This window comes from Neoarius graeffei, chromosome 16, assembly GCF_027579695.1.
Source record: "Neoarius graeffei isolate fNeoGra1 chromosome 16, fNeoGra1.pri, whole genome shotgun sequence".
NCBI lineage: Eukaryota > Metazoa > Chordata > Actinopteri > Siluriformes > Ariidae > Neoarius > Neoarius graeffei.
The window spans coordinates 7,652,507-7,674,919 of record NC_083584.1 but is presented as its reverse complement, the minus strand read 5'-3'; the positions used below and the strand labels follow the sequence as shown (position 1 = coordinate 7,674,919).

At 40.1% G+C, this 22,413-nt stretch overlaps 1 protein-coding gene across 1 annotated transcript in view; it reads right to left on the bottom strand.

Annotated features, from left to right (window-relative positions):
- The window catches only part of rdm1 (RAD52 motif containing 1), a 29,686-nt gene extending 9,917 nt beyond the window's left edge, over nt 1-19,769 (bottom strand). The window contains exons 1-5 of the mRNA XM_060941959.1: nt 19,452-19,769; nt 13,925-14,104; nt 7,623-7,748; nt 7,212-7,374; nt 270-368 (exon numbers count right to left, since the gene is read on the bottom strand). Of these exons, the coding sequence (XP_060797942.1) occupies nt 270-368; nt 7,212-7,374; nt 7,623-7,748; nt 13,925-14,104; nt 19,452-19,556 (673 nt within the window). The 5' untranslated portion in view covers nt 19,557-19,769. The remainder of the gene's footprint in view (nt 1-269; nt 369-7,211; nt 7,375-7,622; nt 7,749-13,924; nt 14,105-19,451) is intronic.
- Between the last annotated feature and the right edge of the window lie 2,644 nt (nt 19,770-22,413).

Here is a 22,413-nt window from a genome sequence, read left to right as displayed (position 1 = left end):
TAACGTCGCACTGCGAAGGTGTTATTTTATTTTACACTTGACAGGTTTTTGCTCTAAACGGCCTTCTGCCTTTTATTATTATCCTCAGTTCTCTGTATTGTTTCTATAAAGTGATGGAATCAGAGCCGCTGAGACAAACACCAATCTCATTTTGTATTTTAATATGATGGAGCTAACAAGTGAAGCAAAATCATTCCTCACCCCTGCAATAATGAACATAGAACATTGAACATACAATAACACTTTAATTCGTTATCAGTCCGACATACCGAGGATTATTAGCAACACTTTCTCAAAGGCTGCAACAACTGCTTTATCTCTGGCCCGTTTCATGAGCTTCCCCCGTTTCCACAGCTTTTCCTCTGGACCTGAAAAGGAACACACATGTAATATATACAATTATTACTAATATATCGTGTTTACACTATTATCACATGCTCCAGAAGTGATATATTTATTACAGTGACCTGCGTCCTTACAGTAATACTTTTATATACAGTAGGAATGCGTCAATAATGAGTTATGTTAATGAGGGCTGTCAACTGATTAAAATATTTAATTGCAGTTAATCACATTATTGTCCATAGTTAACTTACAATTAATCTCAAATTAATTATACATTTTTATCTGTTCTAAATGTACCTTAAAGGGATATTTTTCCAGTTTTTAAGGAGGGGAGTGAACAAACTTTTATGCACTTGTATGTGGTCAGGTTGGGAAGGATAACGCTGGACACAGCAAAGATTATTTTTGTGGGTATTTTATTCCCCCGCTGCATTTACAAAAATAAATTATAATTTTGAGGGTTTTGCACAATTCAGTGTCAACAAAACAATATTGTGTTTTCTTCAAGTTCTCTCTTTAAATTCCAACCTCAAACTATACAATAAAATAAACTAAACACACTCGGTGATGTGGACTCTGGACAACAGTAGTGGCGATCTTTAAATACAGAAAATAAAAATACAAAACCCAAATAAATACATTTCTTCAACCACGCAGCTCATAAAGAGGTTTTCCAGTAAAATGCAAAAACTTGCTGGTAAATATATATACAGTACATTCATGAGCAAAAATCACATTTATAAACACTTTCACACATTTCTCAGAATAAAATGCACTCTCTCACTCAAGTCCAGTGTGCACGTGTACACACACACACACACACACACACACACACACACACCTGGACCTTAATACGTCTTTTGTTCTCCTCTCTGGACCATCAAAAGCAGAAAAAATGCATGTTACGTAAACAGAATGCAACTATATAAGTTGATTCTGTACATAAGTGCACTTTATCACGATTTACACCAACCAGTGACTCACTACACCGCTCGTGTTATGTCACTTCCTGATTTCCCAAACTATATACGGTAGGAAGGGCACAGGATGTGCATGCATTAATCATGCGTCAAAAAAATTAGTGGCGTTAAAAGGAATTTGCGTAACTTCAAGAGCCCTAGTTACAACATACATATAATACATAGGGCCAAATTACTCAATTCTGATTGGTCAATCAAGGAGGGATTTTTTTTCCTTTACACGGGGCCGTATTTCTGAAATGCTATTGGCTAGTTCGTTGCTTCGTTACGGTTACAAAAATTAGCAAATTTTGTCAATAAAATGGCTTTTGTAAAGAAGTTCCAATAAAATTTTGTAAATCACTTTCAAAATCCTCGTGTCGCGTCGCCGTGTCATGATGAGACGCTTTAGAAACTGATTCAAACGTGCAAGATAGTCTCGTGCCCTGATTGGTTCAGAAAACGTGAATGATAAATGTTGTGAACTTGAATGGCTTCCGAAGTATGAATTTGGCCCTGTATATTATAAACAAGTAATCGTATGACTCCTCATAAAATTAAGGATCAATTTCACTTGTGATTTCGAAGTTTTGAAATTGCCCGAGTCGCAACACTCAGTAAAATTAAGGATTAATTTCACTCGGCCCCATACGGTTACCTGTACTAATCTTGTCTTGCCTTATTTCGGACAAACCTGAAGGATTACTTGATTTCCCGTGAAGCCAACAGACGAAAATCATACATGATAGAAGAATTCTTTGGCTGTGAGTTGAGATCGATGCTTTTAGAACACACAATGTGACGCGCTCACACTATCAGGAGACAATTTACTGCCACTGCAACAAAAGGTGATAAAAAAAATCTCAGAGTTTGAGCGTGATTACTACGTACAAACAAAAGCAATGCACAGGTCTGCTACAAATAAGAGAGCAAAGATGGGAAAATGTAAAGGAAACATGCTAATGTCCCGAGCGGGGTGGGGAAAAAAAAAGCTCATTACATCAGGCTCACTTTAAAGAACGTTTGTTTTGCACAAGCTGATTACTGGACAATTAATTACGTAAGCACAACGCAGTCATTTTCTTTAATTGTAGCTCGACTGTTAAAGGATCATCATTGTATAATTTGACTTGAAGAGCACACGATATCACACAGTCTGTTATACAATTCAGCCAAGAGTTTAACTGGGCTCATTTGGTCGGAAGTAACAAAATCAGGAGAAAAAAAACAAACAAACAAAAAAACCCTGATCTCCAAGCATTAAACTCACTTTCATAAGACTGAAATCTGATTGGTGTATTATATATTAAAATGCAAATTACATTTAAACTTCCAGTGTTGGTCTTTGTTTTTAATTGATAAATCAACAAAACGGTTGCCATATCAATAATCATGATCATTCTGGGGCGGCACGGCGGTGTAGTGGTTAGCACTGTCGCCTCACAGCAAGAAGGTCCGGGTTCGAGCCCCGTGGCCGGCGAGGGCCTTTCTGTGTGGAGTTTGCATGTTCTCCCCGTGTCCGCGTGGGTTTCCTCCGGGTGCTCCGGTTTCCCCCACAGTCCAAAGACATGCAGGTTAGGTTAACTGGTGACTCTAAATTGAGCGTAGGTGTGAATGTGAGTGTGAATGGTTGTCTGTGTCTATGTTACCCCTTTTCCACCAAATCAGTTCCAGGGCTGGTTCGGGGCCAGTGCTGGTGCTGGTTCACAACTCGTTCAACTTGCGAGCCAGCTGAGAACCAGTTTGCTTTTCCATAGCTCGCGGTGCTAAGGGAAGCCACGTCATTACGTCGCTGTATACGTCAGTTACGTCACTATATATGTCATTATGTCGCTGTATACGTCAGTTACGTCGCTACGTTTGCATAAACCTTGGTGCGAATATCGAAGCAAAAACAACACGGAAGAAGCAGCAGCAACAACAATAATAATAATAATAATAATGGATGACTTCACGTTTGTAAAGCTGCTGCTTCTCGTCGCTTAAAAATGGCGATCTTTTGCGGTCTTGTTATTGTTGTTGGTCTTAACAACTCCGCCCCCCTGCTGACGTAAGTGGTTCTTTCCTCTGGCCCAGCAGAGATTTGGTGCTAGCCTGGAACCGGTTTTTCTGGCCCCAGAGCCAGTTCTTTGTCCAAACTAAGCACTGGCCCCGAACCAGCCCTGGAACTGCTTTGGTGGAAAAGGGGCACATGTGTCAGCCCTGTGATGACCTGGCGACTTGTCCAGGGTGTACCCCGCCTTTCGCCCGTAGTCAGCTGGGATAGGCTCCAGCTTGCCTGCGACCCTGTAGAACAGGATAAAGCGGAAAGAGATAATGGAATGGGATGGGATGGGATGGAATGGGATGGGATGAGATCATTCTGTGCTGGTTTGAATCTTGCGAGGGAAAAAAATATTTTTTTGTCGTCCATGTTGTATGTATCACAGACAGACCGTTGCACAGACATTTAAATCGGTTTCAAATAGATGCGTTTACACTTTTTCCTCTCCCACTCTGTCTGTCCCTCTGAGTTACATGTCAATCCTGAGATCGAGATGCTGACCTCTTCTGCTCCTTGGACCTGCTGATGCCCTACTTCTAGTTGGAGTCTCATCACATCGCTCCTGTGGAGGAGGACGGCCCCATGTGGACAGTTGAAAGTCACACCTGGAGGACGCTCTGGACTCTTACAGTAATGCTTTTATGGCTGAGGACTACAGTTGACTTGCTAACTTTAGGACTGCAGTTGTCATGAACAGTTTTGTACTCAAGTTTCCATCAATGAAGAGTTTATAACATCAACGAAACTGACTTCATGTTAAAACTGTTAAAAATGTTTTAATCACGTCGTCTGTTATCACCCAAATGAGGATGGGTTCCCTTTTGAGTCTGGTTCCTCTCGAAGTTTCTTCCTCATGTTCATGGGCGTCGCCACCATTGAATGTGTGTGTGTGTGTGTGGGGGGGGGGGATGTCCCCTTCACATTTCATAATTCTTTGTTTGGACCCCCCCACATTTAACATAAAATATGAGTTCACCCAGCGCCGTTTCTATTGCTTCATGAAAGAATCCATTCCACTTGATCGATAAGAGAATACACAGACCACTGAAAATCCACTCCGGGTTTTCCGGGCGTTCCCGACAACAACTCACCGCACTCGAGTGAAGTGAATCTCAGCGCGAGCAGAGAAATGTTGGTGCAGCTGCTTGAAAGTGGAGGAGGTGACGTCAGCCCCATTGCCACCTCACAATGTCTAGCTTTTACTAAAACCTTATTCTTTTGTTATCTGCCCTCAAAATTAACCCTAGGCCACGTTAAATTAATATTCAACTAAACAATGAAATAAGCTTAGCTGAATGGGGTATTCTTGGTTGATGATGAATTGTTTGCAGTATTTGCTCCTCCCCAGACACAATGGACATAAGGACATTCTTTACAAAGAAGCGTAAAGTCAGTCAGAATTTCCCCACAGGACAGGGTTTTTTTGTCCCAATGGAAATGTTAGTGCAGTTAGCTGGCTAGTCAATGTTAGGAGATGTATCAGCTAGCTTAACGTTAGCTATCATTTTATTCAAACCCAGTAGGCCGACCTTACTGTAATGCCAAGAATGAGGTCAAGTCTGCTCTGATGATATTTATTGATTCCTTGTTTTGTCTGGTCTTTGCCAGTTTTCTGGAAAGTAAGATGGGAAATCAGTGTATAGGGAAGGAATAGTAGAAAGGAAAGCGATGGCGAGAGATGGATGTTATTCCAGGTGGATTGTGAAGGAAAGGGGGATAAAAGTTATGAAGTGGTAGAAATTGTGGTGGCACCAATGTAAGAAGGAGTTATATCTATAAATCTATTTGTTATACTAATCTGTAAATGTTACTGTAGTACCACCATTGCATGTAGGTTGACAAAACTGCACTTGTTCATTGTGTGAAGTTCTCTTTTATGCATCGTTGCTTGACACAGTGTGATTTTGTGTTATGAAGACTGCATGATACCGTGTCATTTTTGTTATGAGTATCACTAAATCGGAAAAAAGTAAAACACACCCACTAAAGTCACTGTTGGTGGTGAACCAAACTGCACCTGTTCATTGTGTGAAGTTATTTTTTATGTGTCACCGTTGCTTGACACAGTGTGATTTTGTGTTATGAAGTTTGCATGATGCCATGTCATGCCTGTTCATTGTGTGAAATTATGAATATTCTTATTTTTAAACAGACAGTTGAGCGTCACTATTGCTTGGCCCAGTGGCATGTTGTGTTACATCTAAAACTAAATAAAAAAGGAAACACAAAATAAAAAGTAAAATGCACCCATAAAGTCATTGTTGGTGATAAACTGTGTCACATTCATATGTAGTGGATGTTCATTATGTCTAACTATTACAGATATTTTAAGTTCGTTTCTTAGACAAGGATATTTTTTAAGCTTGTTACCTCGTTAACAGTTTCGGCGAGAATCTCCCGCCTTCTTCAGAAACAGTTTGGACTGTTTCTGAAGAAGGCGGGAGATTCTCGCCGAAACTGTTAACGAGGTAACAAGCTTAAAAAATATCCTTGTCTAAGAAACGAACTTAAAATATGTGTCACATTCATCTCATTATCTTCGGCAGAGCAGTGGGTTTAAAAACAGGCTGATGAATATATGGACGAGTTGAATGAGGACTTATTGTTGAGTCTCTAAAATAATCATTGAATTAACTGACTTTTGTAGGTAAAACTAGGTGTTTAACAACCTGTTAAAAATACACCAGAATGCAGGAAATGGTATCTACACTACCGTTCAAAAGTTTGGGGTCACCCAGACAATTTTGTGTTTTCCATGAAAAGTCACACTTTTATTTACCACCATAAGTTGTAAAATGAATAGAAAATATAGTCAAGACATTTTTCTGGCCATTTTGAGCATTTAATCGACCCCACAAATGTGATGCTCCAGAAACTCAATCTGCTCAAAGGAAGGTCAGTTTTATAGCTTCTCTAAAGAGCTCAACTGTTTTCAGCTGTGCTAACATGATTGTACAAGGGTTTTCTAATCATCCATTAGCCTTCTGAGGCAATGAGCAAACACATTGTACCATTAGAACACTGGAGTGAGAGTTGCTGGAAATGGGCCTCTATACACCTATGGAGATATTGCACCAAAAACCAGACATTTGCAGCTAGAATAGTCATTTAGCACATTAGCAATGTATAGAGTGGATTTCTGATTAGTTTAAAGTGATCTTCATTGAAAAGAACAGTGCTTTTCTTTCAAAAATAAGGACATTTCAAAGTGACCCCAAACTTTTGAACAGTAGTGTAATTAATAAAAAGTTTTCTAGGGGAGGACCCCCAGACCCCCCACCAGTGTGTCCCCCACATTATAAATGCTTCTGACGCCCCTGCTCATGTCGTCTGAGGGAGTTTTTCCTTGCCACCGCCGCCCCAGGTGTGCTCATTGGGGATAGATTAGGGATAAAATTAGCTCATGTTTTAAGTTATTAAAATTCTGTAAAGCTGCTTTGCAATAATGTCTACTGTTAAAAGCGCTATAGAAATAAACTTGACACTTTCGTTTTGTGTGTATAATATCTATTTGTATATAACTGTTCAGGTAGTCATCATGCAACTGTCAGGACTCTGTACTAATGATGGGAAGGTTGTAAGTTTGAATCTCAGTATCACCAAGACTCGATTGATGTAAGCTTGAGAAAAGCTCTGAGCCTTCACTTTAGGATACAATCATCTGCTAAATTAAGAAATGTAAATAATCCGATCTCCTAATTCTGTTCCCTGGATCAGAATTCAGTGGAAACAGAGCGACAATATTTTTTTAAGTCATTTTAACTCCGACACTGTGATAACACGGTAAACTGTGGAAAAACGTTAGGCCATTATCATGAGGAGAAACGAGCGTAATTTTCTGTTTACCAGTGTAGTCCCCTCACCTTTCTCCTGATCAACCACTTCCTCAGCAACACCAACCCCGCGGCACGTCACTCCATGCTGAGGGACAGTCAGCTCCATCACACAGCCGTATTTCAGCAGCTCTCCCTGGCTGCCTGGATCCAAGCTCCACCCGACATCCGCACACTTTGATATGTCCTTCACCTGGGGGGGAAAAAAACCCACTAAAATGAGAGTAAGGATTTCACCAGTTCATGATAATCTAGAAGTGAGCTGTGGAGCTGAGAAAACACAGAACAACCTCGTAACATCTACCAACATCATGGATCTTCTGAGACACCAAGTACTACAGAATCGTTTCGCAGTGAGATTTTGGTTTCGAAAGATTTAAACGGAATCGCTGAAAAGATTCACAGAACCAAAACGTTGTCATTTTTACAGCTGTTACTCACAGTGATGATGTGAGTAGACCAGCCATTGTAGCCCAGGTAATGATTAGCCAAGTCTTGGCACTTAGCATGGCTGAGGGATTGGGCTGCAGAGAGGAACGCTGGATTCTGCTTTGTGCTGAGCCTAACCTGGACAGACAAGAACAAAAGATGGGATTTTATACAAAACTATACATTGAAAGGTACAAATACTACACAATGTACAATATTATTTTAGTTTACCATCACAACTCTGATTATACTAATTTATATTTAAGTTATTCCATGAAACCGAGTTGTATATGAGCTGATAGCAGACGAGGTGCGTAGCACCGAGATTGAGTGGAATAACTGTTTTATTCTGTCCACATTCACTGGATTTTGAGAAACAGCGCATTTTTATTTTTAGCAAATTCAACAAATAAAGACTTTATACAAAACATCCGACAAAATCATTTCCACTTAGAATGTAAACAAACCAGGGAAATGACAGGAGCAATTTGTGAAAAATGCGATAATAATAATTCTTGAAAAAAAAAAGATACACTCTTATGATCAAATACTTTCATTCCAGATTTTGTTGCTTTTTTTTTTTTGTGGTTTTGTTTTCAAGTAGAGTATTTTTCATCCTTGGCTGGTTCAGCAACACGCTCCGCCATTTTATTTTTCTCTACTCAAGGTATATGAGCTGATATCCTAGTAGTAGAGTAGCCAATCGGAGCGCACGATTGCGCATCTCATTATCTCTAGCCGCTTTATCCTGTTCTACAGGGTCGCAGGCAAGCTGGAGCCTATCCCAGCTGACTACAGGCGAAAGGCGGGGTACACCCTGGACAAGTCGCCAAGTCATCACAGGGCTGACACATAGACACAGACAACCATTCACACTCACATTCACACCTACGGTCAATTTAGAGTCACCAGTTAACCTAACCTGCATGTCTTTGGACTGTGGGGGAAACCGGAGCACCCGGAGGAAACCCACGCGGACACGGGGAGAACATGCAAACTCCGCACAGAAAGGCCCTCGCCGGCCACGGGGCTCGAACCCGGACCTTCTTGCTGTGAGGCGACAGCGCTAACCACTACACCACCGTGACGCCCGGAATAAAAGTATTTGATCGTAAAAAGGTATCTTTTTTATTTTTTCAAGAATTATTATTATCATCGCATTTTTCACAAACTGCTCCTGTCATTTCACTGGTTTGTTTACATTCTAAGCGGAAATGATTTGATCAGACATTTTGTTAAAAAAAAAAAAAGGTTTTTATTTCTTGAATAATAATAATTCTTGAAAAACGAAGCCTGTAGATTTGGGTCTATGAGGCTGTAAGAGAAACAATCTTTTTCTAGAACTTTGGAAATAGTGGTTAGAAGTGATACGGTATATGAGGATCTTACATATATAATCTAAAGCAAAGCCAAAATCCATCTATATATGATAGACCTGCACACTTTTAATGCTATTTGATTTGATTTTTACTGATTATCCTGTGAAACGCATGAATGGTGTACCAAGACATCTCTTATCAGGAACAAGCTCTATTTTTTCAGCAGAAAGCCCATGAGGTGGATGTCAGAGCGGTGCAAGCCTGACATCTAATGGTGGAGTACAGATAGCAGCATGAAACATCTAATTACAGTCCCTTACGCAAAAAAAGACACAACTCCAAATGTTCTGTACCCGAACAACAGGCAGGGAATGAACAAAGCCACATCAGCAAAAGAAATAACGTCTGTGAACGCAATAATGAACTCTGGAACCTAAAAAAAGCAAATACCTGAAGGAATAGTGCCTTTAAATAAGCTATTCCGTGTCCTCCACAATTATTGGCACGCCTTGTAAAGATTAGCAAAAAGGGTTAGAAAAAAAAAATCCACTTCCACTGGTGAAGTCGCTTCATCTCACACTGAAAAAATGAGAAAAATCCAACCTTTAATTGAAATAAATTTATTCAAATTTATACAAATCCCTCATCAAGAAATATATCTAAAAAAAAAAGCCACTATTATTGGCACCCCTGGAAATGATAATGAACACCGTGTACCTGCAGCATGTTTCCATTTAAACTGTACAGTATGTTTGAGTTGATTGGAGTGTGGAGGAACTTTCAAACTGTAACTTTCAATCCATGACTTCCTGATTAACTGCACTGCAAAAAAAATAAAAATCTTAGGAAGTTTATTTGTCTATTTTCAAGTCAAAACATCTAGCCACCCTTATTATAAGACATAATTGCCCAACAAGCAAAATCTCATTTAGCTAGAAAGGCTAGTTTTCAGACAGTCCATCTTGAAAATCTTGTATAGACAAAATGTCTTGAAAAAGTCTTATTTGGAGCACCTTTGAAAATAAAACAAGTTTTTTTTAAAACAAGTAAGTACATTTTGGACATTTGTCAAATGCGGTTCATCTTGTTTCAAGAAAAAAAAAACAAAGTATGCTTGTTTTGGGAATAAATGAACTTTACTGAAATCTTTGAATCTTTCATTACAATTCAACTCCACCTTACAGATCCTAAGTTTACTGCGACCGTTTTCTCAGTCATTCAGAGTGAGCTCCTTCTAGATGCTCTACAGACTCTAGACCAGACAAGTGCCTTCAAAAAGGCTATGAGTGAGTAGAGGGCGTTTTAGTGAGGGCTTTTTGGAATGCTGTGAGTGAAGTTCAGTGGTTTTTTTTTTGTTTGTTTGGTTTTTTTTGTGCCTGATCTTGTAAACCCCTCGTACACATGAATAGTCAGTGCCCCCAAAATGCACTGTTGCTTTGGCGTTGTGTAAGCACTGTAATGCCGCTTTTCCACTACCAACGCGGCTGAGTTGGGCTGAGCCGAGCTGAGCGGGGCTGTTGGAGTTGCATTTCGACTACAACCGCGCTGAACCGTGCTGGCTGGAAGTGGGTGGACACATTGGGTGGAGTTAGCGAAAGCGGGTGGACGTCACGTGATGTCGTTAGGCGACGCAAACAGTGACATCAGTGATCTTTTAAGCGGTAGTCTCACGACCCGGATAGTAAACAATAAACATGGAGGACATGGAGTCGTTAGTGTTGCTGGTCTTGGTGCTGTGGCTTGTTGTCACCGACAACGCCAACAGATACTGGCAAGAGCGTATAGATGAGGCGAGGCGCATAAGGCTTCAGAAATTCTCGTAATTCTCCTTCTTCCGGGTTTACGGTGTTTACAGATCCCAGCGTGCTCGCGGGGCGTGTGTGGGCATGTGAGGACACTCCTCCTCACCAATCAGTGCACAGGGGAGTGTCTGCTCACGCCCCTAGCCCCACTCGGCTCGGTTTGGCTTGCTTCGGCTCGCTTCAGCCCCACTCCAAAACGGTGCGAGTTTTGGGTGCTAAGCAGGGCTGAAGCGAGCTGAGTCGTGCTGTTCTGAGGTAGTCGAAACGCGAGCCGTGTCGGGCTGAAGTGAGCTGAAGCGAGCTGAAGTGAGCTGAAAAAGGGTAGTGGAAAAGGGCCATAAGTCAAAATGCATAGACTTTTTTATTATTATTTTGGTGCCTGAGGTCCTGGGGAAGTGGAATCTTAAGAGATGTTTTAATGTTTGAATGTTGAAATGGGAAAAAAAATAAACGTGTTGCAATGCTACACGTGTCGTCAACTTGATTCAAGATAGTCTCTGGTCTCATATCTAGAGTATTTTACTAATTACAGGTCACAAAAGGAGAATCTTTTAAGCTAGCAATGCTTAGTTGTAGAATTTAACAATCCTAATATTAGTATATTTATCTTAAATTCAGTTTTTACTGCTAAGACTTTGTCATGAATTTAAGTGAAATACCCTTAAAATGAAATAAATAAAAATGACTTGAATGGCTAAATGTAAGAAGTACGATCTTGTTATAAGAACTATTTTGATTATTTTGAGTTAATCAGCTCTTGCATAATAAGTTCCCCAATCTTATTTTGGAATTATTTCATCTAAAAACAGGTTAGATTTTTCATCTTACTTTAAGAAATCTTACCAAGTCAAATTTGACTAGTTCCACTGGCAGATTTTTTTCACCTGATTCAAGCAAATATGCTTTGTTTTAATCTTTTATTTCTTTTTTTTGAAAGGACATTTTTTTGCAGTGTGGGGAACAAATATGAGGTGACACAGAGACCAAATTCCCTCAACATCAACATGGGAAAGATAAGAGACACACAAATCCAATGAAGGAGAAGAAGTGTGTTGACCTTCATAAGTCAGGGAATGGCTATAAAAAATAGCTACATTGCCTTACAAAAGTATTCACCCCCCTTGGTGTTTGTCCTGTTTTGTTGCATTACAAACTGAAATTAAAATGGATTTTTGGTGGGTTAGTACCATCTGATTTACACAACAGGCCGACCACTTTAAAGGTGAAAATTGTTGTTTTATTGTGACACAAACAATAATTAAAGATGAAAAAACAGAAATCTGGAGTGCGCATAAGTATTCACCCCCTTTTCCTATGAAACCCCTAAATAAGAGCTGGTCCAACCAATTCACTTCATAAGTCACATAATTAGTTGATTAAGATCCACCTGTGTGCAAAGTGTCACATGATCTGTCACATGATGTCTGTATAAATCACCCTGTTCTGGAAGGACCCTGACTCTGCAACACTACGAAGCAAGCAACATGAAACCCAAGGAGCCTCCAAACAGGTCAGAGACAAAGTTGTGGAGAAGTATAGATCAGGATTGGGTTATAAAAAATATCCCAAACTTTGAATATCCCACGGAGCTCCATTAAATCCATTATAGTAAAATGGAAAGAATATGGCACCACTACAAACCTGACAAGAGAAGGCCCCGCCCACCAAAACTCGCAGAACAGGCAAGGAGGGCATTAATCAGAGATGCAACAAAGACACCAAAGATAACACTGAAGGAGCTGCAAAGATCCACAGCGGAGATGGGAGTATCTGTCCATAGGACCACTTTAAGCCGTACACGCCACAGAGTGGGCGGGGCTTTATTGGAAAAGTGGCCAGAAAAAAGCCATTGCTTAAGAAAACACCTTTGGAGTTTGCCCAACAGCATGTGGCAGACTCCCCAAACACATGGAAGAAGATTCTCTGGTCAAATGAGACCAAAATTTATCTTTTTGGCCATCATGGGAAACGCGACGTGTGGCGCAAACCCAACACCCTGAGAACACCAATCCTACAATGAAGCATGGTGGTGGCAGCATCATGCTGTGGGGATATTTTTCATCTGTAGGGACAGGACAGGAAAGCTGGTCACCAAGTGGAACTGTTACAAACTCACCTGAAAGAGGACCCGAGTTTATTTTACCCCCCACATACACGAGGAAGAGGGTAAGAGAGGCCAAAAAAAAGAAAAACATCCCCCAGGGATCACTTAGTGAATTACAAGAAACAGTAAAATCTTGGGGTTTCCGAGTCTCCAAAACCACCATCGGACTCCACCTTTAGGCCAACAGATTATTTGGAAGGTTCCAGAAAAAAGCCTTTTCTGTCAGTTAACCACAAACATAAGCACCTGAAGTTTGTGAACCGCAACTACAACTTTAACTGGAACCATGTTCTCTGGTCTGATGGAACAAAAATGGAGCTTTTATTTTTCCAATAAACACTCGCGGTAGGCTTGGTGTAAAAAGAAGGACGGCTATAATGAAAAGAACCCGATCCCAACTGTAAAATATGGTGGAAGTTCTGTGAGGTTTTGGGGCTGTTTTTCCTCCAAAGGCCCTGGAAACCTTGTTAGGGTCCATGGCATCATGGCCTTCAGGACATTTTAAATCAGAATCTGGCTGAAACTAAAACTGGGTCATCACTGGATCTTCCAGCAGGACAATGATCCGATGTCCAAATCAACACAGAAATGGTTCCCTGAGCACAGAATCAAGCTTCTGCCCTGGCCATCTCAGTCCCCTGAGCTGAAAACCTGTGGGCTCAGCTGAAGAAGAGAAAGCACAAGAAAGGGTCGAGGACCCTGGATAACGTGGAGAGATTGTGTAAAGGGGAATGGGCTCAGATGTCCTGCTCTGGATCTCCAACTTTATAAAATATTAGAGGAGAGACTCCATGCTGTTTCACTGGTAAAGGGGGTTGTACAAAGAATTAAATGCAGGGGTGCCAATAATAGTGACGTGTTTTTGTTGAAAATATATTTCTTGATGAGGGATTTGTTTTCTCTGAATAAATTTATTTCAATTAAAGGTTGTATTTTCCTCTTTTTTTAAGTGTGAGATGAAGCGACTTCACCAAAAGGTGGATTTTTTCTAACCCTTTTTACTAATCTTTACAAGGGGGGCAATAATCATGGAGGGCCCTGTATAAACCACACTGACTTGACTTGAAAAGAAAGGAAGTGCTACATTACTTTGAGTGGAGCATCCTGGAACAGACACTGTTTATCGGTGGCTCTTTGAGCCTTGGACGCCTGCGCTGCAGAGTAAAACTTGACCAGTGCATAAAAGCCCGGGGCGACGACTGAGGCATTGGGACACACCTTCACCAGGTAGAGTGCACCAAAGGCAGAATACACACTCCGCAGAGACTCCTGTGACAGAATAATGCAGAACAGAAGGCTCAGAAGAACTCCACACACTGCTGGAGAGAATAAAGAGTATAGCGTTTGGGGACACAGTGACGTGAGTTGGTGTAGATTTGGGTTCAGTGTTGTAATGAGTTGAAGATCACTTTATAAGGCGTGCCTGTAATTATGGTGCTCATCAAGACCGAGACTGATCCTGAAATGTGGAACCGACTTATTATTCATCAGTCAGTGCAGCCATGAACTTTTCATTTAACTTTGTGTCGATTCCTGACTCACACACACACACACGTCTTGTGCACTGTCCTTAACGACGCTTCAGATTAATCACTCAACGAATCTTCATCAGAAAGCAATCAAGCTGAAGATGCAGATTTTTTTCTCATGAATGCATGCAGTAAAACTTTCACCCTTAACTTGCCTACAGACTTTTCCTTTGCTTCACAGATTTGTTGTGATGTGGTCTGAGGGTTATGAAATGTTCCACAGCAGGAAAGTTCTGTCTCACTTCTGTGGGGTTTAAACAATATTTTCCTCACACTTTTACTAGCCGTATCAGACGCTCGCTGGCTGTGCTGTGAAAATTGTCCATGCAGACGCTCATCTAAGTTTCCAAATCTGTCATTGCTTAACTCTTGAATATTTTCTATCATTAAAAAGCTTATAATCTCTGCTTTCCAAAGAAATGTATCTGGTTAAGATCTGTTCAGTACTTTGGGAGGAACGGCAGGTTGAAGTCGGTACAACAGAGTAAAAACTCTGCTCGCGAGACGTCGGGAAACTGCCAGTGCTTTTCTTTTTGAGTCACGGGAAAGCACTCAGGCTCTCGCTCTCGCTTTCCTGATCGGTTTCCCACTGGATTACTCGTCAATATCAATCAGATCACTTTTATAGGGATGTTCTCTCGCTCTCACTGTTTCTCATGAAGGATTCAGCAACATTTTCCATTTACTAGTTTTGATGTTCTGATTCACGGGAGACTTTGAAGTGAGTTTTCATAGCTTTACCTACTTATTTTTTCAAATCAAACTGATTCCTGTAAATACATAACTATTTTAGAATATAACTGGAGTTGTTTTGATGAAAAATATTGAGATCTTAGTGGTCGGAATGATATTTTAAAAAACCGGAAGTCAGAAACGCGAGTGTCAGTTTCAGTTCAGTTAATGTGAATTGTTTATTGGATGCGGATCAGACAGAGGATTTTAGAAATAATCTTCCATTACTTGTTTATTTTGATAGAGAATGGTAGATGTGAGACATTTAATACTTATTTATGCAGATTTTATAATTAACAATGATTTCTCCTTCTTTGTGATGTATAAATGAGAGTTAAGATCAGCTTTATATTGCACAAATAAAGCCATTTGGTGAAAGTTTGAAGAAGAGAGTGTACCGATTTAACAGTTTAGCTAATTTGCATAATTAATATTAATTAAACACTAATCTGCATAATTTGTTTTTACTAATTTTTCAAACTTTGTATTCAGTATACAGCCATCTATCTGCCGCCAATTTCCATGTAAATATCTTGAAAAATATAAAAGTTAAGAAAAAACATTTGATCTCACTGTTTAATGAGGCCCATGTGACGCTCATACAGAATATTATGTCCGTTTTCTAAAAAAAAAGCCGTTTTTTCAATCTTTGATTTGTAATTTATCAAGAACGGATAAACATTTTAATTTGGTAGAAAGTCTGTTGTTCTGCATTCGATTCTGAATTCAATTAGCAGTTTCAAACAATTTGGGTTGAATTTTCACCTGATATGCCTACTTTAAAGATAATTTATTACTGTGATCATCCCATCACTGAAGCCTAAACAGAAAGGACTCTCTCTCTCATATATATATATATATATATATATATATATATATATATATATATATATATATATATATTAGGGTTGGGCGGTATCCAAATTTTGATACCTTTAAACTGTCTCTGTGTTTTCCCGGGGTATACGGTATTACCGAGAAAAAAATAATATTTTGTTTCGGCCTACTGTGTAACGTGCGCCTATGCCTCAAATGTACTATTTAAAAGCAGCATAGCGAATTGTGTGCATTGTGGTATGGATTAAGCAGCAAAGCGAATTTTGTGCATTGATGAATGGATTGAGAGATATTTCAAAGCATCACGCAACTCTTCCTTCATCTTGAAAATAGCATTCAACTGTCGTTTACACATGTCTGCGTTGAAACGCCATTTGCAGCACTATTTCACCTACTCCATCAAAAAAAAGTACACGATGAGCAGGATCATACCCTTTCAAGCATGGGAAATAAGAAAAAGAATCAACCAACACCCAAGTCCGTTTAGAGTGCGCGATAAACCATATTCTTCAGCGCAAATGAGGCGAACCTAATTCAAATGCGTGATAGCTGCACAAGGCAAAATCATATGGGCCCACGTCATGCCATGGCGGGGAAATTAATAATCAAATGGCCTTACCTTGCTTAAAACGTTGTCTCGATCACATAACTCCTTACAATTATTCCACTTAAATCCATACGGTTTAACACACCCAACAAAGATAGCAAGCGCATTGCTAATTCCCACCAGAAACCTAACAGTTTACGCTACGATGTTTTCTTCCGTTTCTTCAGTAGATGACATTTCAAACGTTTATTACCCACATCCCAAATGTCATACGTTATATTATTTTACCTTGTTGTTACTCATGTAACCTACTCAAAACACAACTCATTGGAGAGATCTCGTGGAAGTGGAGTACCCCAGGCTATGGTGTGCCTTAGGGGACATATTAGATTTTTCGTTTGGTTTGAAACCAAAATACTGCCACACTGCCCATGTTGTTTTTTTTTTTTTTGCCACTAACTCGTTATCTTGACTTGCCATCTTTCAACCGCGGTCTCAGTCTCTCTTTTTTTTTTTTAGATAGGACAGTATAGAGAGACGGGATAGGGCAATAACCTCGGGTCGGAATCGAACCCGGGTCCCCGGATTTATGGTACGGTGCCTTAGCCATCTGAGCCATGACACCCCCGGTCTCAGTCTCTTGCGAAGCTTTCTGTCAGACTCCAAATGTCACGCAGGGTTGCCATGGTAACGACATAAACAACCCTGCACGCAATGAGAACTTCTTTAGGAAATTGATAGAATTAGTGAAAATACGATTCGGGATGATCTTCAATTTATTATTTTATATTATGACCTCATGTACTCCATATTTATTTAGATATTATATATATTTTTTTAAATGACGGTAATGAGACCGATACCGTTGGTACTTTTGGATACCTCGGGATACCTTCTTACCGTAATACCGCCCAACCCTAATATATATATATATATATATATATATATATATATATATATATAAAAAATTCTCTCATCTCCGATGTAGTGTATTTATATTGTGGATATGGAACTATTTATAATTCTGACAGCAGGTGCACACGATAACAAAAAGTCAAGAAATGTAAGTGTAAAAAGGTGAATTCAACTCTTGGTCTACTCAGGCGTATTCTCTCTGATTGTACTCCGGAGGTTAAGGACACAGCTTATCTGACACTCGTACGTCCTAAACTCGAGTCTGCTAGTCGTGTATGGAATCCCTACACACAATGCAACATCGATAAGACTGAAATGGTTCAACGCCACGTGGCTAGATTTGTTTACAGTGATTATTCCCGTTTCAAGATTCCACGTATCACCCAGGATCGAAGCACTGGGCCAGGACACTTTGGAACACTGTAGATCTGTCAACCAAGTGTGTCTATTCTACAAGATCTATCAAGGGCATCCTGGCATTCATCTTCCACCCGAAGTGTCACATAACACAAGAGCATCCAGATTACCGAACTGTCAGCCTCTTCACCAACTCAGTACATTGAACAATACTCCTTTTACCCGAGAATGATACAGACTTGGAATAATTTACCTATATCCACAATTCCTGAGACTTTTGATAAATTGAAAGCTATTGTCACAAGTATTCATATGTAGATATCTCATATTTTATATTTAATTTCATATTATTGAATTATTATTCTTGTCTAATTGAATCAAATGTTACTTGATTATTTATAAATGGACAATTCTTCAGGAGACAGGCCAAAATTATGAAACAATTAAGACTGTCTTCACTTATCAGCTCAGTGAAACTGCTAAAGTATGGAATCCAAGGCAAACTGTACTGAAAACCAGATTTAAAAATCACCCCAATTACAGCAATGTTGCTTCAGAGAAATCTTGGTTTGAATTTTAAGAAATGAAAGTTCAGTTTTTTTCTGACGCAATTCTGTTACCGATTTTCTTTCCTTATAAAAGATTTTGCATTCAGAGTTAAACATAGCTAATTTTTCTACGCTTTTTTTAGGGTCAAAATATACCCTATACAGTGTGAAATTTTTTATTTAATACCATTATCTTGAGTACTGCAACTAAAAAAAAAAGTTACCACGTTTTGCTCCTTTACCAAAGAACTACCCGATATATATATATATATATATATATATATATATATATGTATATATATATATATATATATATATATATATATATATATATATAGAGAGAGAGAGAGAGAGAGAGAGAGAGAGAGACGTGGTGTATTCAGCGCTGTCGCCTCACAGCAAGAAGGTCCGGGTTCGAGCCCCGGGGCCGGCGAGGGCCTTTCTGTGTGGAGTTTGCATGTTCTCCCCGTGTCCGCGTGGGTTTCCTCCGGGTGCTCCGGTTTCCCCCACAGTCCAAAGACATGCAGGTTAGGTTAACTGGTGACTCTAAATTGAGCGTAGGTGTGAATGTGAGTGTGAATGGTTGTCTGTGTCTATGTGTCAGCCCTGTGATGACCTGGCGACTTGTCCAGGGTGAACCCCGCCTTTCGCCCGTAGTCAGCTGGGATAGGCTCCAGCTTGCCTGCGACCCTGTAGAACAGGATAAAGCGGCTACAGATAATGAGATGAGATTTATTGAATTTTCAAAAGACAAAAATGCTGTTTTTCAAAATCCAGTGAATGTGGAGAGAATAGAACAGTTATTCCACTCAATCTCGGTGCTACGCGCCTCGTCGGCTGTCAGCTCATGTACAACTCGATTTCGTGGAATAACTTACTTATTTATAACCCCTAGTATAGTTATACTGATTAAAGACTGTAAGCTTTGTGTGAGTGGGCTAATACTGGACCTACTGACCACTAAATGTATTGAAAGTTATGAAATATTTTTTTCTTTTGCCAAGTGATGTCATCATAGTCCATCTAGAATCATGTGATAGAGACTTACAGAGACAGAGAGAACAGTATAACTCTGTAAACTCCATGGAGCTCATTAATCCTAAAGGAAATCAGAGGCTGAGAATCCTGAAAAACTGATTTTGGCTACTTACATAAATATGCGATTCGGATAAAGATGCCTGTATGTCCCAAATAAAAATGGTTTTGTTGTTTTCAGTCGGGACTCTGAACTCTAGGATATCCGCCTCCAGCTCCATTGCAAACCGCAGTGTTTATTCTCACTGCAGTGGCATCAACATCCTGATTCTTTTATTTTTCCCCACATTTATCCGAACAATTTTAATAATGCACCGCCTTTGAGCACATTGTGAAAACCACAACAACGCGATTATAAAATGTTATTAGTTAGCAGTGTTAAGGATTCATAGCCATGTGACATCCTGTCCTCCTTGTTCAACTTCCGTAAACAGAATGAAATGTTCGCGCGCTGTGACGTCATGCCTACGTCAACACGCACAGTACGTCCTCTTCTTCTTCTTCTTCTTCTTCTTTTGACTATTGGCGGTTCACAATATATGATTGTATATCGCCACCTACTGTATAGGAGTGTGTGAGATGGTCAGGTCAAGTCTTGGCACGGAGGAAAAAAAAAGGTAGAAAAATAAAATAAACTAAATTCTTCCCATTAATTCTGAATCTGTTAGATACCTCATAAGGGCTTTAATCCTATTTCCCTGCATTCCCTCTTCCTTCAAAATGTTATGGATATCTCCATCTCCTTCTTGTTCTAACCATTTTGCATACATGTCAACCTTTGGTCAATCAAACCTGTATAACCAACCTCCAAAATCCGTATTTCCCTTATAAAATCCGTATAAGATGCAAATTAAAATAATTTACCTAAAATTTGAATGATAATTAACAATGATATATCACAATTAGGCAGCACGGTGGTGTAGTGGTTAGCGCTGTCGCCTCACAGCAAGAAGGTCCTGGGTTTGAGCCCCGGGGCCGGCGAGGGCCTTTCTGTGTGGAGTTTGCATGTTCTCCCCGTGTCCGCGTGGGTTTCCTCCGGGTGCTCCGGTTTCCCCCACAGTCCAAAGACATGCAGGTTAGGTTAACTGGTGACTCTAAATTGACCGTAGGTGTGAATGTGAGTGTGAATGGTTGTCTGTGTCTATGTGTCAGCCCTGTGATGACCTGGCGACTTGTCCAGGGTGTACCCCGCCTTTCGCCCGTAGTCAGCTGGGATAGGCTCCAGTTTGCCTGCGACCCTGTAGAAGGATAAAGCAGCTAGAGATAATGAGATGAGATATCACAATTACTTTTTATTCAATATTAATAACAATAAACCTTCAGAATGAATACAAAGTATTTTTCCAGTCTCACCTGTGAAAGGTAATCCCATGTGATCTCGTTTGGACGGTAAACCTGTTGGTACAGTTAAACGCAGCACATGAATGAGGCATCTTTATTCTCGGCTACTGTCTAGACGCCGAGACGGTTGAAGAATCTCCACTTTGCCACATCCAATATGGATGACGTATGATTCTACACAGATGTTCTATGTTTACATGTCTATGACTTCACGGTTGGCGGGATTCTCGCAATGCGGTGTGCGCATGATCAAAAGTGGAACGAAGTCTCGCTACCACAAGATAACGCGCCATTTCATAAGACTCTTTACTGGCTGTCTGTGCTGTACAGTAAATCAAATCAAAATCAAGTTTATTTGTATAGCGCTTTTAACAATAAACATTGTCGCAAAGCAGCTTTACAGAATTTGAACGACTTAAAACATGAGCTAATTTTATCCCTAATCTATCCCCAATGAGCAAGCCTGTGGCGACGGTGGCAAGGAAAAACTCCCTCAGACGACATGAGGAAGAAACCTCGAGAGGAACCAGACTCAAAAGGGAACCCATCCTCATTTGGGCAACAACAGACAGCCTGACTATAATATTAACAGTTTTAACAGGTATAACCCTCAACTGTCCTCATGGGGCCGTCCTTCACAGGAGCGGTGCGATAAAACTCCGACCAGAGACAGGGCACCAGGATGGATCAAACAAGTCTGAGGGGCAGAAGAGGCCAGCGTCTCAATCCCAGGATCAACATGTAACTCAGAGGGACAGATTGGGGGGGGGGGGGGGGGGGGAGAGTACATTTATCATCGTGGGAATTGATTATAGCTCTAAATAAATATTGAAGTTTTTTTAAAGAATCCGTATAACTTTATTTATACGCCCGTATACCTCGTTTATTGAATCAAATCCGTATAAAATACGGACATTCCGTATAGGTTGACATGTATGATTTTGTCCTATGATCATTGTACTTCCTGCAGTAGAAAATAATGTGTTCTATATCTTCCTTAACTTGACACTCAGCACAAAGCCCATCAGTTTTCCCCAAGACATGTAGTGTGGCGTTAAGACCAGTGTGCCCTAATCTCAACCTTGTGTGTGTAACTTCCTCCCTTCTTCCAAGCCCCACTGAAGTGATTCTTCTCCTTCACCAACCTGATGTTGCACATTAAAGTACTGCCTACCCTTTGAGTCTGTCTCCCATTCGTCCTGCCATCTACTCATGATTTCTGCTTTAATAAAAGATTTAGCTTCCCCTTTTCCTAATGGTACATGAATTGTGATACAGTGGTGACCTAAAGCTTCCTTGGCAGTTTTCTCTGCAGTTTCATTACCCTTGAGGCCCGTATGAGCTGGTACCCAGCAAAATTGGACGGTGAGTCCAAGATTTCTGAGTTGAGCCAATAGCTGTTTCATTTCAATAACTAGATCATCTCTTACTGCTTTTCCAGAGATAAAGCTTTGCAAAACGGAGAGTGAATCTGTGCATATGACTGATTTTAAAGGTTTGGCTTCTTCAATCCATCTCAAAGCAGTAATTATAGCAGTTAGTTCTACTGAGTATATGGACAAAAAGTTATTCAATCGATATCCATAGGTCCTCTTGAATTCTGGTATATAGATTCCTATACTACACTGACCATTTTGAGGGTCTTTCGAACCATCTGTAAATATCTGTAGGTAACCATAGAATGTAGAAGTCAAATAGGTTTTACAATGTATTGCAAAGCTATGTTCGTTAGAGTGA